Source organism: Garra rufa, chromosome 8, assembly GCF_049309525.1.
Source record: "Garra rufa chromosome 8, GarRuf1.0, whole genome shotgun sequence".
Taxonomy (NCBI): domain Eukaryota; kingdom Metazoa; phylum Chordata; class Actinopteri; order Cypriniformes; family Cyprinidae; genus Garra; species Garra rufa.
Window position 1 is genome coordinate 16,399,415 of NC_133368.1, and position 15,745 is coordinate 16,415,159.

Here is a 15,745-nt window from a genome sequence, read left to right on the forward strand (position 1 = left end):
AAACTACTGCCACCTGCTGGTGTGTAGAGTTATGTGCTAGCTGGCCACTGGCTGTAGTATTTGTAGTGTGTTCAAGCTAGGGATGCACCGAATCCAGATTTTTGGGGTTCGGCCGAATACCGAATACACTGTTTAAGATTCGGCCGAATCCGAAACCGAATACCGAATCCTACTCGCATCCTTAATCACACGTTTTTAGCTGTGACTGTCCAGCTGCCGTACCTGAAGTTGCTGCATTTTGGCTGCTGTCTGTAGATTCCTTCATGCAAAACTCGTATTCTTTTGGATGTTTTAGGGGCCGTTCACATGTAGCGTCTTTTGCGCGCACAAATTCGTTATTTTAAATGTAGATAATGGAAGCGCCGCGCACGCGGTGCGACGCGCACGTTTTTCCAGGCGCGTCCGCGCCGCATCGAGATAAAAACATCTCAACTTTTCAGAATGCAGCAAGCGCTCCGCAGCTTGGACAAAGAGTATAGAATACCAAGAGGCGAAACTCTGTTGCTGTTTTGGTAACAGCCACTAGGTGGCGCTTCGGTAGCGCGGCCGCCATTCTGGAGTGAAAATTCCAACCGGACAACAGCACAGAAGCAGACAGAAGGACAACGAAATAGAAGTCAAAGTGGAAATAAAAGAACGCAATGACTGCAGGGAGGTAGTGTGTGACCTTAAAAAGTGCAAAAAAGTCACTCTACACTGTTAGATTTATTTTACGGATCAGAATTCATCATATCTTACGCAACCAACATTTCCACAGCCAATTCAGAAGTGCAATAGACAGTTTCTCAAATTAAGTCATCAGTAAATGTTATGACTACTACAGTAAAAGATGTATTGTATTATTATATATATGTTTTATGTTATCAATTGTGGAATCCAACCATTACATTTGAGACAGCCTGCTGTATTTTTATTTTATGCAACTTAATACATTTACTATACTATTATTATTTACTATTATAGGTCTGAAATATATATTGTATTTATACATTATATTGTACGTGTTAAACCCATGGATCACACTACAAATATCGATGATTTTACAGAACATAATGTATTGCTGTGTCTTTCATAACTAAATAATTAAATAATTTTGGAGTTTTTAGTCATGCTTTAACGGACATTAATATAAGATAATACTGCAAAAACAGTTTACTGTTAAGCTGTTATATTCCTGTCGTATATTTATTGTCTAACATCCCCAGTTTTCTGATGAATGTCCTTAATTTAATTATATATGTTGGTATTAGTTCAGCGTTTATAATGCTAGAGCAAAGATTTTGCGAAAAATAAATGCAAGACAAAGTCTGTTTTTGATAATATACGTTATTTTGTGTTGTCATATTTTTTTAATTGCAATAATAACAAAGGTTAGGGTACGTACAAAACATACAAAAATCCTTTTAATAACAAACGAGTTATGGTTTAATAATTAACAGAAGTAGCCTAATATAATACAAAAATTCTTAAGAAATAAACGGAAAGGAGTAAAAAATATATATTTAAAAATGTTGTTATGATTCAGGTTGTCTATTTTAGCTTTAAAGTACTTTTTTTTTTTAAACAAAGCAGCTGATATTTGCCATAGCGACAGCATGGAGGTAGTGGACTGCCGAGTGGCTTTCACTCCAAAATGGCGGAAGCGTAGGGCTGCTACTGGGCGGCGCTGTTGCAATGGAACGTTCTATTGACTTTCACTTCTTGTCAATATAAGTTCTTTGGCTTGGAGCTAGAGCGCAGCTGATGGTTGCTTAGAAACGGCAGACGCTTCCGGAGCGCAAGCGCCCGAGCGCTTTGTTGACAAGGAAGAAAGAGGCGCGCCTAGCGTTTTCCACGCGTTTTTAGGCGCGACATGTGAACGGCCCCTTAGACGCAAATGTTTTAACATCGGCGATATGTTGTGTACTGCTTAGGGTCCTTGCCACCACGAGACAAATTGGCATTGCAAATTGAACATAAAGCTCGACTTGAATCGCCTTCTTTTGGTGGAAAGTACTGCCAAACAAAACTTTTTTTGCTTACGAGTTCCATTTTCAGATTCTTACAGCCTACTACATTCGAACGGGTCCTATGTAGCCTAAACACCTTCACGTAATCAACGGCCGTGTGACGTCGTAGTGCAAGTCTAGGGTTCGGTTTCGGTGGAAAATAAATCTAAGGTTCGGCCGAAACCGAACCCCGTCAAAAAGCCCAGGATTCGGCCGAATCCGAATCCGAATCATGGATTCGGTGCATCCCTAGTTCAAGCACAACTTTATTGGCCCAGACTCAGCCCAGACTCAGCCCAGGGCACTGCCCCCCCCCACCCCCCCCCCCCCCCCCCTTCCAGCCAAGAGTCAATCATTATTTTGTCTGCGCTATGAAAAAAGAAAGAATTCAGATTTTCTTATTTTGTTTGTATTATCTTATTAGTTTAGGCTGATCATGATTCTCAACTTGTCGTGATAGAGAGGATTCTCTTTTCGTTATTTTCGCTACATCAGAAGCAAGTTTCTCAGTTATGAGGAGAATAGGAAACTGACTCCGATCTTCAATAGCACAGGACAGATTCTCAAATCTTTCTCTACTGCACACAGAGAACAATTTGACTGAGAATTGATCAGAAGAGCTAGTGAAAGAGAGATATTGTCACAGTCGTGTGTAGAAGGAGGCGCACGAAGACGAAATGCAATGACAAATCTTTTAATAACATCCATATAGGCAAATCCACACATAGAGGGCTGGAAGACACACTGAATACAACTTATAAAGGGTAGATAATGATACACAGACTGGTGATGGTGATTACCTAATAATGACTTGATGAGGACAGAAACAGGAAAACTATATATGGGCACAAAAGGAAGAAACCACCAACACCTCCAATGGGGGTGTGACATTTTCTCCCCCCTCCCAGAAGGCGCGACCTCGCGCTGAAGAAGAAGGAAGGGATGGAAAGAGGGGACTTAGGAGGCAGACAAAGGAGTGGATGTGGGATGGAAACAGGAAGACTGTAGTGGTGGAGGCTTCGGCGGAGGACGGACACCCGGGAGGAGGACGATCAACAGAGTCCAGGGCAGATCAGGAGAGAGGGAGGAGCCATGGAGGAGACAGAAGTGTCCAGGGCGGATCCGACAGAGGGGTCCAGGGTGGATCAGACGGAGGAAGGAGCCAGGGAGGACACAGAAGGTACCTTTAGCAGAAGAAGCCAGGCGATCCACGGCGAGTCCAGGGCACAGATGGTGGGCTGAAGGTGAGCAGAGGGGCATAGGTGTTTTCCTCAGCACCCTTATGCTCCACTGAAACATCCACCTTCGCGTTTAACATGGCCGGCTCTCGCACCTGGTCAGATGGGATTGGCTCAGGCTCTGTGGTGATCATCCACACTGAAGCTCCCTTTGGTGATGGCTCTGTCGCGTTTGGCTCTGGCTCTCCGTCCACGTTGGGCTCGGGCCCTGGCTCTGCAAGTTGGGGTGGTGGTTGGCTGGGCTCTGGGCCATGAGTGGGACTGGTGTCATCGTCCATGATATCCACAGTCACTGAAGAATTGCAGGACACCAGCACCCGCTCAATATATGCGGCAAGGCTCTCCCGAGGACCTTCCCCGGACATCTGCGCTCATGTGGCGGTGTTGAGGCCAGTCCTTAAAATGAGCATAGGCAGCTGTCCAGGTAGTGTGTGTAGTTCGACAGATGCACAAACTCCTGGGTGTAGTCATTAGGGCTGTGCAATATATCGAACGATATTGTGAGGCGCGTTTAGTCAATGAAGCCGGTGCTTTGATTAGTACTAAATCTCCATCACGTGCGTTCCGCTCAGGTTCCGCTGGAGCGGCAATTGATACACAGAGACGTAAATCTCTGACAAGCTACGCCATTTCGCGCTAAATATCGAATGCGATATTAAGCTCGATATGGCGTAGCTTGTCAGAGATTGGAATGTGGAATGTGTTTCTCAATTTCTTTTCGACTGAAGGAAGAAAGACATTAACTAATCCTTTAACTGTTCTTCGGTTCAAAAAGATAGGATAGGGTGAAAAACTCCATCTTATTTTCTCATCCAACTTCAAAATGTTCTGACATCATTGCATAACCTTTTTTTTTTATAAAGGGTGTTTGACTTTCTTTGCACGTTGGTTTTGTAAACACCACCTACAGCTTGACCTTTCCAACGTGATTACGTAATGCGTGAGGTCGAACTAGTGTAAGATGATAATTTGTGGTTAAAAAGTATATACATTTTAATTTTTTTAGAACATGACTGGATTCGCTAGGTAAGACCCTTCCTTGGAAGATTCCTCAGCTGGGATTGTGTAGAGCCCTCTGAAGACGCATTGAAACTGCTATTTTAACTTCAACCCATTGGCTCCCATTGAAGTCCACTATATGGGAAAAAATCCTGGAATGTGTTTCTCAATTTCTTTTCGACTGAAGAAATAAAGGCATAAACTAATCCTTTAACAGCAGCTTTTGAAGTGTTACAGATAATGCTGAACTTTGCTCTGTTGTAAATCCATGAGACACTGAGGTGTGGCATGTAAAAGCAAACATATCCTGGAGGAAGCCAAGCGTGAGAATGTTTGAATGTCAGCGGCAGAGATTTCATTCACGCACACACACACACACACACACACACACACACACACACACACACGCACGTGTTTCTGAGACAGAACGACGTGAAAACTGAAGCTAAGAGATCAGAGTGCAGAGAAGCGACTGTGTTCGTTTCTCAGGCATAACAAGAGCGAGAGACCTTAACATCCATTCTCATTCACATTAGCAATGGAGATGAGGCCCCTTACCGAGAGGCCACGCTAGACACGGCTGAGCCGAGCGCGCTGGGCAGAGCGGTAATGATCCGTCCAATCTGCCAGCCCAGCGCCGAGGTCAAAGGTAGCAGCTTAAAGCACGTGGCCGTTCACACTTACACAACATCTCGACAGAGCACGAGTGTTCTTCTTCGTGTGAGAGGCGAGGAAGCGTGAAAAGGCAGCCGTGAACGCGTGCCTGTTTGTTTTGGACGGGGCTTAAAGGCATCCAGTAACGCGTCGCCCGAGCGCTGACCAAGCATTTGCCAAACGTTAGCCCTGCCTAATAGCAGCGGCAGAAACAATGTGCGGTAATGACGGCCAGCGTGGTAAGCGTCTAATGACACCTCATACATAATTCAGCACCTTTCCGGCGACTAAGCCCTGATATCCTCATTAACAGAAACACTCTGTGCTGTCAGATGGGCAAAGCACAATCGCAGGGTCTCATTTAGGCTTTGAGAAGTGCAGCTGGTACCACGACACCGCCAGGAAAGAGAGAGAGAGAGAGAGGGAGACGGAGAGCGAGCGAGCGAAAAAGGCGGAAAAAAAAGCTTGAGCAGAGCGGGTTTGTTTTATTTAGTGCAAAAAACCTTGCAGTTTGTAAAAACAAGGCTGACACGGAGGCTGACACCAGGCAGGGGAAAATAATTAGCTCTCATTTTCTCAGACTCCTGTTTCCTTCTTCCCGCTGAGCTTCCTCCCAACCAAACCACCACATGTCAGGAGAAATAGGAGGCAATTAGCGGCCCCGCTTCAGCCCCGCCGCACGCGTTGAAAGGGGACTATTTATGATGGGACAATGAACAGCTGAAAGATTAAATAACATTTGCCTTTTAAAAAGAAAATGACTTCTGGCTAAATTTTTTGATTAAATTCAAACGGCAAGTGAAGACGCAGTCGCTCTCCTGTGTCAGGGGCCCAAACAAAGGCTCGCCGGCAAGAGGGGGTGGATGCGACGCCTCGTCTTGGATGAAAAATTATTTATCTCTCGCTGCCTTTTTTAAGTGAACGAAAAAGAGGAACAAAAACAAGAGGCTTGGGAACCGAAAATGCCTTTAGCGAGACAGTGGTCAGTCTTCGGAGGAGGCCGATAACAGGCATCTTTTGCTTGAGGAAGACAACTTCAAATCAAGGGGCGCTGCAATTGCGACAAAACATCTCAGTTATGACAAGACATCACGTCTCCAACAAAAGCCCCCTGTTAACACAGCCGATGATACACGGGCCGTGATGCAAAAATAATGACAGCAAATAACAACGAAAACTTAGGCTTTCAATACATTTAAGAGAACCACAAAAATGCAATTACTTTTTTAAGTGATCCAACATCCAAATCTTTTATTTCTTGGAAGTCTAATCATCTTGGTACCATTTCCAATTTAAAATATGGTGTAAACATAAATTTTCTTGAAAGCAAGTTATTGTCCACCTCTTAATCAATTTTTTTTAAGTATACATGTCAAGTTATTTTTTTATTTTTTTTTTTTACAAATATCAAATAATTTTTATTAATCAGAAACTTCGCTAAGCTTTTGGGGAGTCATGCTGCATGACATTTACAACCTGAACTAATGTTGACCTTCACACAGGGGTGTGCGATATTTACAAAAAAATAATACCAAACGAATTAAATCATTATCAACAAAATTTATCTTTGCAGAAGTTGCACATGAAGTGGCATTTAGATGTATTTACACGTTATTGCAGAGATTATTTGATTGTGAAATTAAAACCACCAGTAGGTGGCAGCAAGTCACTGTTAATAAGTGTCATTGATGAGTCATTGCGATTGAACCGAATCATTTAAATGGTTGATTTATTCAGGAACGAAACACCGTCATGTTGCTCAGAGACGCAAAACAGTACTGTGGCTGTGTTTGGAATGATTTTTGTTGGCGAAATTCAGCAAGAAAAGTAAATATGCTGTCTAAAAAGTAAGTCTTTTAATATTCCTGTTTATCAAACTTTGTGTGATATTGATTAACTATATGAAATGATATAAATATATACATGCCCGCATATCTTGAATTATGTGATCAATCTAAATGCATTGAACTGAATCATGTAGTGAAAGAACACACTTAAATGCGTACTTACTAGACTTCATCAGGTAATGTAACGTTATGCGTGCACTCTGTAGATGTTTTTTGTTTGTTTTTTGCAATATTGTCATTAAAACAACAATTATATTATCGCAGACCATATATATCGCACACCCCTACCTTCACATACAGTCATGAGCAGTGATAGGAATAACGGCGTTATAAATAAATGGCGTTACTAACAGCATTACTTTTTCTAGTAATGAGTAATCAACAAATTACAGTTTCCCCTGCTATAACGCCGTTACCGTTACTAACAAGAAAATGCGGCATTACTATAATGTCCACATTGCGTTCTTCTGAGGTAAGTTCTGGCTTATTCATCTCAGAGCGTCTTCTTCCAGAAACGAAAAATAGCCAAGATGAACTTGATGAATGTTCACGTTTGTTTACGGAGGTGATCTGGGCATTTACCTACATGTCTGTGCATGATTATACATTAGAGATGAGTTTAGATGGGAAAAACTGGAGCTCGCGTTGGTATCATACGGATTACTTCATCAGAGAACATCGGTTTTGGACTTGTTTCAGTTAAAAGTAGACATTTCAAGCTTTATATACATATATGTCTGTGAGGCATGTATTTGTGGAGATTCAGGTTGTTTTATTTACATGTCTGTGAAGAAAGGTGACAGAGGCCGAGACGACAGAAAGCGCACCCTGTTTATTTTATTTATTTTACAGCACATTGTTTTCTTGTTATTATGACTATACTCAAATACAAATAAACCCTTTGCAAAATGAGTATTTTTAGTTCTTTTCTCTGTCATCGAGAAAAAACGAAACAGACCTGGTGCGTTCTTTGACCCCAGAAGGTTAACAGTGTTGCCGCAGGATGTTTTCCATGTCCGCGTGTTAAAGCGACCCCCATATCGTGATATTTAGCCCCTGGAAGGTGTCTCTTACATTGTCCCACAGCAACATTAAAATACTGTAGATTAGTGTACAATGTTTTATTATTTTCCATATTTCAAGGGTTAGTTCACCTAAAAAATAAAATTTTCCCATTATTTACTCACTCTCCAGGCATCCTAGGTGTATATGACTTCCTTCTTTCAGACGAATCCAGTCAGAGTTACATTTTTCTTTACAAAGCCTTGTTGTGTACTTCTAATTTGTGACTGTTGTTTTGTTTTGATGTTTCCACTGCGCCTTCGCATTCGGCACTTCTGATGAAAGTAATTCTTATGTTTTAAATATGGATATTTTTCAAACAAAAATGCATTGATTCGCTACAGGAGGCCTTTACTCACCCTCCGGAGCTGTGTTAGGCACTTTTTATTTTCGATGGATGCACTTTATTGGACTTTTTTTGGACTGATGAAGAGAAGCACGTCATTCTAAAGCTTGGAAATGGCAGGATAATTTTTTAATATAACTCCGATTGGATTTGTCTAAAAGAAGTAAGTCATAAACACCTAGGATGCCTGGAGGGTGAGTAAATGATGGGCTAATTTTGGGTGAACTGACCCTTTAATATTGGGGCATCCAAGCTATTAGACATATTTGACATTTTAAAAAAAGTAACACAATAGTTACCTTCCCTAGTAATAAGTTACTTTTATAATGATGTAACTCAGTTACTAACTCAGTTGCTATTTGTGGGAAGTAACTAGTAACTATCACTAATTACTTTTTTAAAGTAACGTGCCCCACACTGGTCATTAGGGTCTGCATGGGTCCTCTCGATTATATGATTTTCTTTTTTTCATTTTATTTACCTGCATATCTCTGCATGTTAGTTGGACCACATCCCTGGACCACAAAACCAGTCATAAGGGTCAGTTTTTTGAAATTGAGATTTATACATCACCTGAAAGCTGAAAGCTTTAAATTGATGTATGGTATTATGTATAAATGATGTATAAAATGTATTAAAATCTGGAATCTGAGGGTGCAAAAATATCTAAATATTTACCTAGTAACCACACACAAAACCCTGACAACCACTCAAAACACTCAACTGCATAACAGCATCCAGCATCTTGTGAGGAACAGAATAAAAGTGACGCAACCAAAGATTGCATCCTTTATGAAAATTAACCATGATTTTACTACACATACTATAGTTAAAATATGGTAACCACAAATTAACCATGGTTTTGCTACACTAACCATAGTTTAACCATAGTATTTGTAGTAAAACTGTGGTTATACAAATGAAAATCAATACGCTAAACAACCAATGTAGCTACACTTTTACTAAAATAAAACTATTGTTAATTTTCATAAGGGGTGGATTAAGTTTTGTGTCATAGGCTAATCAGTATCTAGTAGTGGCCTGAATTACCGTTTGGCCTGTGCCTGCTTTCCAGTGATATCCAAACACCAGCTCCAGATTTACAGTCTTCCTCCACTCCTCCTCTGTTTCCTCCGTGGCCAAACCATCCTGAGAGAGGATGTACAGGTAAAAACATTAGCTGTAGAATTCAGCTAAAGCAGAGGTAGAGATCATGATTATGCATCAAATGCAAATTCAGGTCAACTGTGATGTAAAAGATGATCTGGAAAGCGATGAAACCACAAAGACCACATGCCTTGATCAGCGGGGGAAAGTGGAACAGGTTCAGGTAGTCGTGGGTAAGTTTCTCAATTTCGGTCTGAAAAAGAAAGATTTGACATAATGTTTAAAACATTACGAGAGGGATTTATGCAGCGCACTGACAATCAGCCAATGACCAGCTGTGTGTGAATGTAATGTAATTATTACCTGTTAATGGACTTTCAGCGGCAAAACAACAATTAATACCATTGTGTATCGCTTATGAACATATAATTCGTGCTCTGGCATATGTCATATACATCTAGAGTAATTCATTCAACAAATCAGGCTCTCTATGGAGCACGCAGACGAATGCCTTACAGGACCAGACGTGTGATGTCAGTTCCCAGCGTATCTCAGAGGAAGCTAAATTAGTTCTCAGAGGTTGCTCTTTTAAAGCTTAGCAATATGACACAGTGGAGTTTCATTTAAATATAAACGCTGTCACAGAAATTTCTAAAATTCCTTGGCCGGCAATAAAAAGAATTCCAAGACACAAATCAGTTGGTTGTTAAAATAGAGCATCATGCTACAAAATGAAAGTGGCATTTGTCAGTCTTCATATTGTTCATATGAGTTCATATTAAGGTCTGGGCCTTTCTGAGCACAGTTTGAGCATTTTTGTATTGCTCTGGGTTTCTTACATTGGCAATCTGATGCTGATGACCTCAGCAAATGTCTCAGTTTTCTCTTCATTTAATCTCACTGTTGTGTATGTTAAGTTTTGCTGTCTTGTGGATTAGCTGGTTCAATGATCTTACTTATAAGGGCTATGAATATCTTTTGAAACTCTGTTGGATTGATGGTTTTAATCATGCACTTTACATCTATGATACATGCACTAATCAAACTACACATTTCTGGCATTCAGAGAATTTATGGCAATTAGAAACCTGCTCAGATTTTTTACATTTAACTCAAACTTCAGAGCGTTCCCATGGACAAGTTTTCACTGAAAATGTTATTTTAGGAATAATCATCAGTGCCACAATAAATAACAATGGTAATAATTAATTATTTAAAAATAATAACATCACTCTTCAGTGTGCCAATAGCCCCAGTGCTAGCACTTCAAATTTGGGGAACAAATGGAGGAAGCAGCCTGGTACCTTGAGATGTATGATGTGTCCTTTAGACGTCACCCCCAGGTCTCTCATGTCATTCTCAGACAGCAGCAGCAGTCTCTGTCCTGTGATGTGATTCTGCTTGAAGACTTCAGCATACTGCTGCAGCTCTCCATCACCTGCACAGCACACACACACACACACACGCACGCTTATGTTTCTGTCACAGCAGGGACTCTTTCAGTTGACTGCATCAGTTTCTATTTATTTTTATACTAACCTAATTATACTTTTCATCTGAAAAAGCTATATCTATTAAAGAAACCATTCTGGAATTTACTATTTAAAATAACATACAATAATGAATAATATTACTTTTTAAAATAATTATTTTAAAAGCTGAATTTTCAGCATCATTACTCCAGTCTTCAGTGTCACACGATCCTTCAGAAATCATTCTAATATGCTGATACACTGCTCAAGAAACATTTATGATTATTATTTTTTTTTTAAATTGTTTTTTTTGCTGGTTCAAAGTCTTTACTGTCAGTTATGATCAATTTAATGTGTCACTGTCACTTATGATCAGTTTTATGATCAATTGAATGTGTCGTTGCTGAATAAAAGTATTTCTGTCATGACAACTCTCTGAAAAGTTTAGCATGGTAATGGATATGACGATGTTAACCCTTAAAGATCTAGAACATTTTTGGGGCACCTGAGGCACCTGTACATTTCTTTGTTTTTTTCTGACCTATTCTAGCAGTCAGCATCAACTGTCATGTATCATTATAAACATAAGAACTTAAACTTTATGTATGGTTAATTTAAAATGACAATTTTCCGTTTGTTTTCTCTAAAAATTAGTGAATTTCCAGAATTTTCTCGGTCTCTGTCTTTGAGGGTTAATGTATCTGGTATTGGTGGAATAGATCTGCTACGCTGATGCTGCTGTTGGTTATTGCTGTAGTTGTAGATTATTGCTGCTGCAAGCAAGTACAGAACTTGCTACTGCCAAAGCATATGGCGATACAGTGCTGTGAGTATTTAAGACATACTGCTGCTGCACAAATAGCATATAAAATAATCCGTAGCAGATCTATACAGGTGGAGCTGGGAAAGGTGGAGGGTTTCAGAGGAACTCTGAAAGCGTCCTGCGAAATGCCCAAGTGAATGCTACTAGCTATTTAAATAGCTTCAAGCTCATTGGTTGCGTATGCGACATTAACCAATCAGCTTGTGCCAAGTCGTATAACTTGTTAACAACCTGTCAGCCTGCCTCATCAAGAGTTTCATTGCAGAACTAGGTATTAATTTAATAAAGGGATAGTTTACCCTAAAATGAAAATTTGATGTTTATCTGCTTACCCCCAGGGCATCCAAGATGTAGGTGACTCTGTTTCTTCAGTAGAACACAAACAGAGACTTTAACTCAAACCGTTGCAGTCTGTCAGTCATATAATGGCAGTCAATGGAATCCATAGCTTTGACAGTCAAAAAACATTTGCAGAGAAAACCAAATGAAACCCTGCGGCTTTACATCTGATCCGCCGCAATGTCCAACTGTCCGCATAAGTGCATTCACAACAGCCAGTGCATGACGAAGAGCAAGCAACCATAACTTCAGTCAATCAGGCTTAAAAGTTGGAGGTCGATGAAAAGTCAACAATCTCAGATGAGTTCGCACAAGCAGACGTAATCTTTTAGTTTTTAATCATTTGCAACAATCAGGATAAGCACAAGTAATTACCATGTTGAGTGGCAGTCGTACCCACAATCTCTCCATGTAAACAATGACAGATCGCTTCCGTGCATGCGTCTACTATGCCAGAGCATGTTAACGCGTCACACTGCGGCTGTTGTGAACACACTCAAGACAGCTGGACATTGCGGTGGAACAGAGGTAAAACATTATGTAAGTACTGTTCAGTTTCTTGCACGGACCAACTGTTTTGTGTGTTAAGACCTGTATCGTCAAGAGCTGTAGGGTTTATTTGGTTTTGTCTGTTTATGTTTTTTTGACTCTCAAAGCCATGGATCCCATTGACTGCCATTGTATGACTGACAGACTGCAATGGGTTGAGTTAAAAATCTTTATTTGTGTTCTAATGAAGAAACAAAGTCACCTACATCTTGGATGCCCTGGGGGTAAGCAGATAAACATCATATTTTAATTTTTGGGTGAACTATCCCTTTAACAGCAATGTACATATAAATATATGATATAGAATCTTACCTTGAAAAATCTGTTCCATCCAAAAATGCTGAAAAGACAAAATATGTTAAAAAAAAAAGAACAGAAATCTAAAATTGATTCTAAAGAATCTAATTCTGATCAGATCCTCTCTAATGAGAAATATTCTACCCACCACATGTTCTTCTGTCCAGGAGTGGATCGCCAGGTTTGGAAGAAGCTGTCAAACACAGAAGAACATAAAGACTCATACATGCATGCATAAAAAGGCATACAAAAAAACAACTTTCACCTAAATATTCAGCCAGTGTCAAAAGAAAGTACAGATAAGTACAGACTTATCAGTATTAACAACAATACTTACTGAATACCCACACTCAATTCTTTATTTTTCGATTATGACATAATTCTGTATATGACGCTCAACTGTGATGCAAAAAATGCATATATTATACCTTTTAATGCACCTTATAATGCATTGTATGATCTTATGAATAATTGTAACCAAAGTTACAATACATGATAATACGTATCTCTTCATTGTTACACCTTTAGAAAGTATAATGTGTTAAAACACGACAAACAAACCTTCAAATATTATAATGCATTTTAACTTAAAGTTACAATTATAATATAATGCATTATAAATAATGGCTTTAAGTAAAGTGCTACCAAAATAATTTTCATCAATAACATGTTTTTTAAAACATGTTCTCAGCCTGTGTTTCCAACATCTACTTTCTTCATTAGCAAATGTTGCAGCTTTTACTCAAACAAAATCTAGCATTTTGTTTTGAATTACATAAACTATTATTAAAAGGATGTGAAAATGTATGTCAGGTTATGTGTTAAAAACATATTTTTCTCTTTAAAGTAATAAATGATTCTATAAAATGTCACATTTTCTTCAAAATTATAAGAACATTATCCAGTTCCATCAGATGGATGGATAGACAGGTAGATTGTTGCACAATATATTTCAGTCAATATTAATCATTCAACTTCAAATTCAACTTTTGAATGGTATAGTGTATGAGGTTACAAAAGCCTTTTATTTCAGAAAAATGCAGATCCTTGGTTCTATTCATCCAAGAATGCTAAAAGAACTGTACTCAACTGTTTTAAATATTGATAATAATACTAATGATAAATGTTTTTTGAACAGCAAATCAGCATATTAGAATGATTTCTGAAGGATCATGTGACACTGAAGACTGGAGTAATGATGCTGAAAATTCTTTGCTTTTTCTTTTCTTAATGCTTTAAAATCACAGGAATAAATTACATTTTAAATATATTCAAATAGAAAGCAGTTATTTTAAATAATAAAAATATTTCACAATATTACTGCTGTTGCTTTATGCAGGCTTGGTAAGCAGAAGTCTTCTTTATTATAAAACTTACTGTTCAAAAACTTTTGACTGGTAGTGTATTTAAATATATTTCAAACATATTAACATTAAACGTAATATCAAACAACATGCTACAGTTAAGCACTTTACATGTGCTTTAGTACATTAGTCAACACATCAAAAACAGATATTAAAACTATATTATACAATGTACCTTAAAGTAAGACTTCTCATTTGACAGTATTACAAAGGGCACTTTGATTAATATTGTGCTAAGTTATAACCATTACAATTAAACTGTTCTTTCTCACAAGAGATTACCAGTATCTAACTGAATTCATATCAGTGATACATCTAGTGAACAGTGCTGTCTATAGTCAGAGGAAAGTCTGATCAGAAGAACAGATGTAATGCATTTCAGCTCTACTGGATGAAATATTGAAATACTCGTTCTAGCTCATGTTTTTTTATTCTTTTTCTCTCTCTCTCTTTCCTGATGGTGTGCGAGTTCCTCACAGTCTTCACACTGCTCAAATTGGCCAATCTTAATGTCAGTGAAATGTCAGTTGTTCGTAAGTGTGCTGTCCTTGCCACGCTGACATGCTGTTCTCTCTCACTCTCCTCAGCATGTGGCTATACATCCACTTCATTTGCCATAAATAACATCCATAAGGACCCGGTGGGCGTCAAGCGGCCTCACCTAATACAGCCTTTACAGGGAATCAAGGAAAGTGACTGCTCCAACCTCCACAGCACACGACAGACCACTTACTTCCGCTTAAAACTATACTAAAAAACAGCATATTTTATCCAGCAAACAAATGCTGTTCCTGATAGAACAAAAAAGATTCAAAAAGCACAAACACACTCAATATACATTATGTCACAAAAAGTGAGTACACCCCTCACAATTCAGCAACCATTTTAGTATATTTCTCAAAGGACAATATTATAGAAATGAAACTAGGATATAGTTTAGAGTAGTTAATGTGCAGCTTGTATAGCAGTATAGATTTACTGTCCTCTGGAAAATTACTCAACATACAGCCATTATTGTCAAAATAGCTGGAAACAACAGTCAGTACACCCTAAGTGATCACAGCAGTATGTTGTTTAACCATGCAAAACCACATGTCCTATTGATCATGTTTATGTTTTTGTCTGCTTTACAGGACCATACAAAGTTGTGTATCTTGTATTAGAGCAGTTACAATGAGGTGCTTTGAATACAATTCTCTCATACTGACCACTGGATGTTCAACATGGCATCTCATGGCAAAGAACTCTCTGAAGATTTGAGAATTACAAATGTTGCTCTTCACAAAGATGGCCAAGGCTATTAGAGGTTTAGTAACACCCTGAAACCGAGTTACACTACAGTGGTCAGGGTCATACAGAGGTTTTCCAAGATGGGTTCCATTCGGAGCAGACGTTGCAAGGGTTGATCAACAAAGTTGAGCACTCGTTCTGTGCATCAGGTGCAGAACCTGGCTTCAAAAAACAGATGCATGAGTGCTGCCAGCATTGCTTTAAAGGTTGCAGAAGTAAGGAGGTGATGTGAGGCCAAGTATGGTGACCCATACTAGAAATTTGTGCTCTACATTTAACCCATCCAAGTGCACTCACACAGTAGTGAACACACACACACACACACACACACACACACACACACATGTTGGGTTTACATGTTTTATGGGGA

The 15,745-nt window shown here is 39.1% G+C and overlaps 1 protein-coding gene across 1 annotated transcript in view; it reads right to left on the bottom strand.

The window, feature by feature from the left end:
- The window catches only part of map3k20a (mitogen-activated protein kinase kinase kinase 20a), a 53,080-nt gene that overhangs the window by 4,850 nt on the left and 32,485 nt on the right, over positions 1-15,745 (bottom strand). Inside the window, exons 12-18 of the mRNA XM_073845033.1 lie at positions 12,870-12,914; positions 12,737-12,764; positions 10,546-10,679; positions 9,432-9,494; positions 9,185-9,283; positions 3,322-3,591; positions 3,173-3,226 (exon numbers count right to left, since the gene is read on the bottom strand). Of these exons, the coding sequence (XP_073701134.1) occupies positions 3,173-3,226; positions 3,322-3,591; positions 9,185-9,283; positions 9,432-9,494; positions 10,546-10,679; positions 12,737-12,764; positions 12,870-12,914 (693 nt within the window). The remainder of the gene's footprint in view (positions 1-3,172; positions 3,227-3,321; positions 3,592-9,184; positions 9,284-9,431; positions 9,495-10,545; positions 10,680-12,736; positions 12,765-12,869; positions 12,915-15,745) is intronic.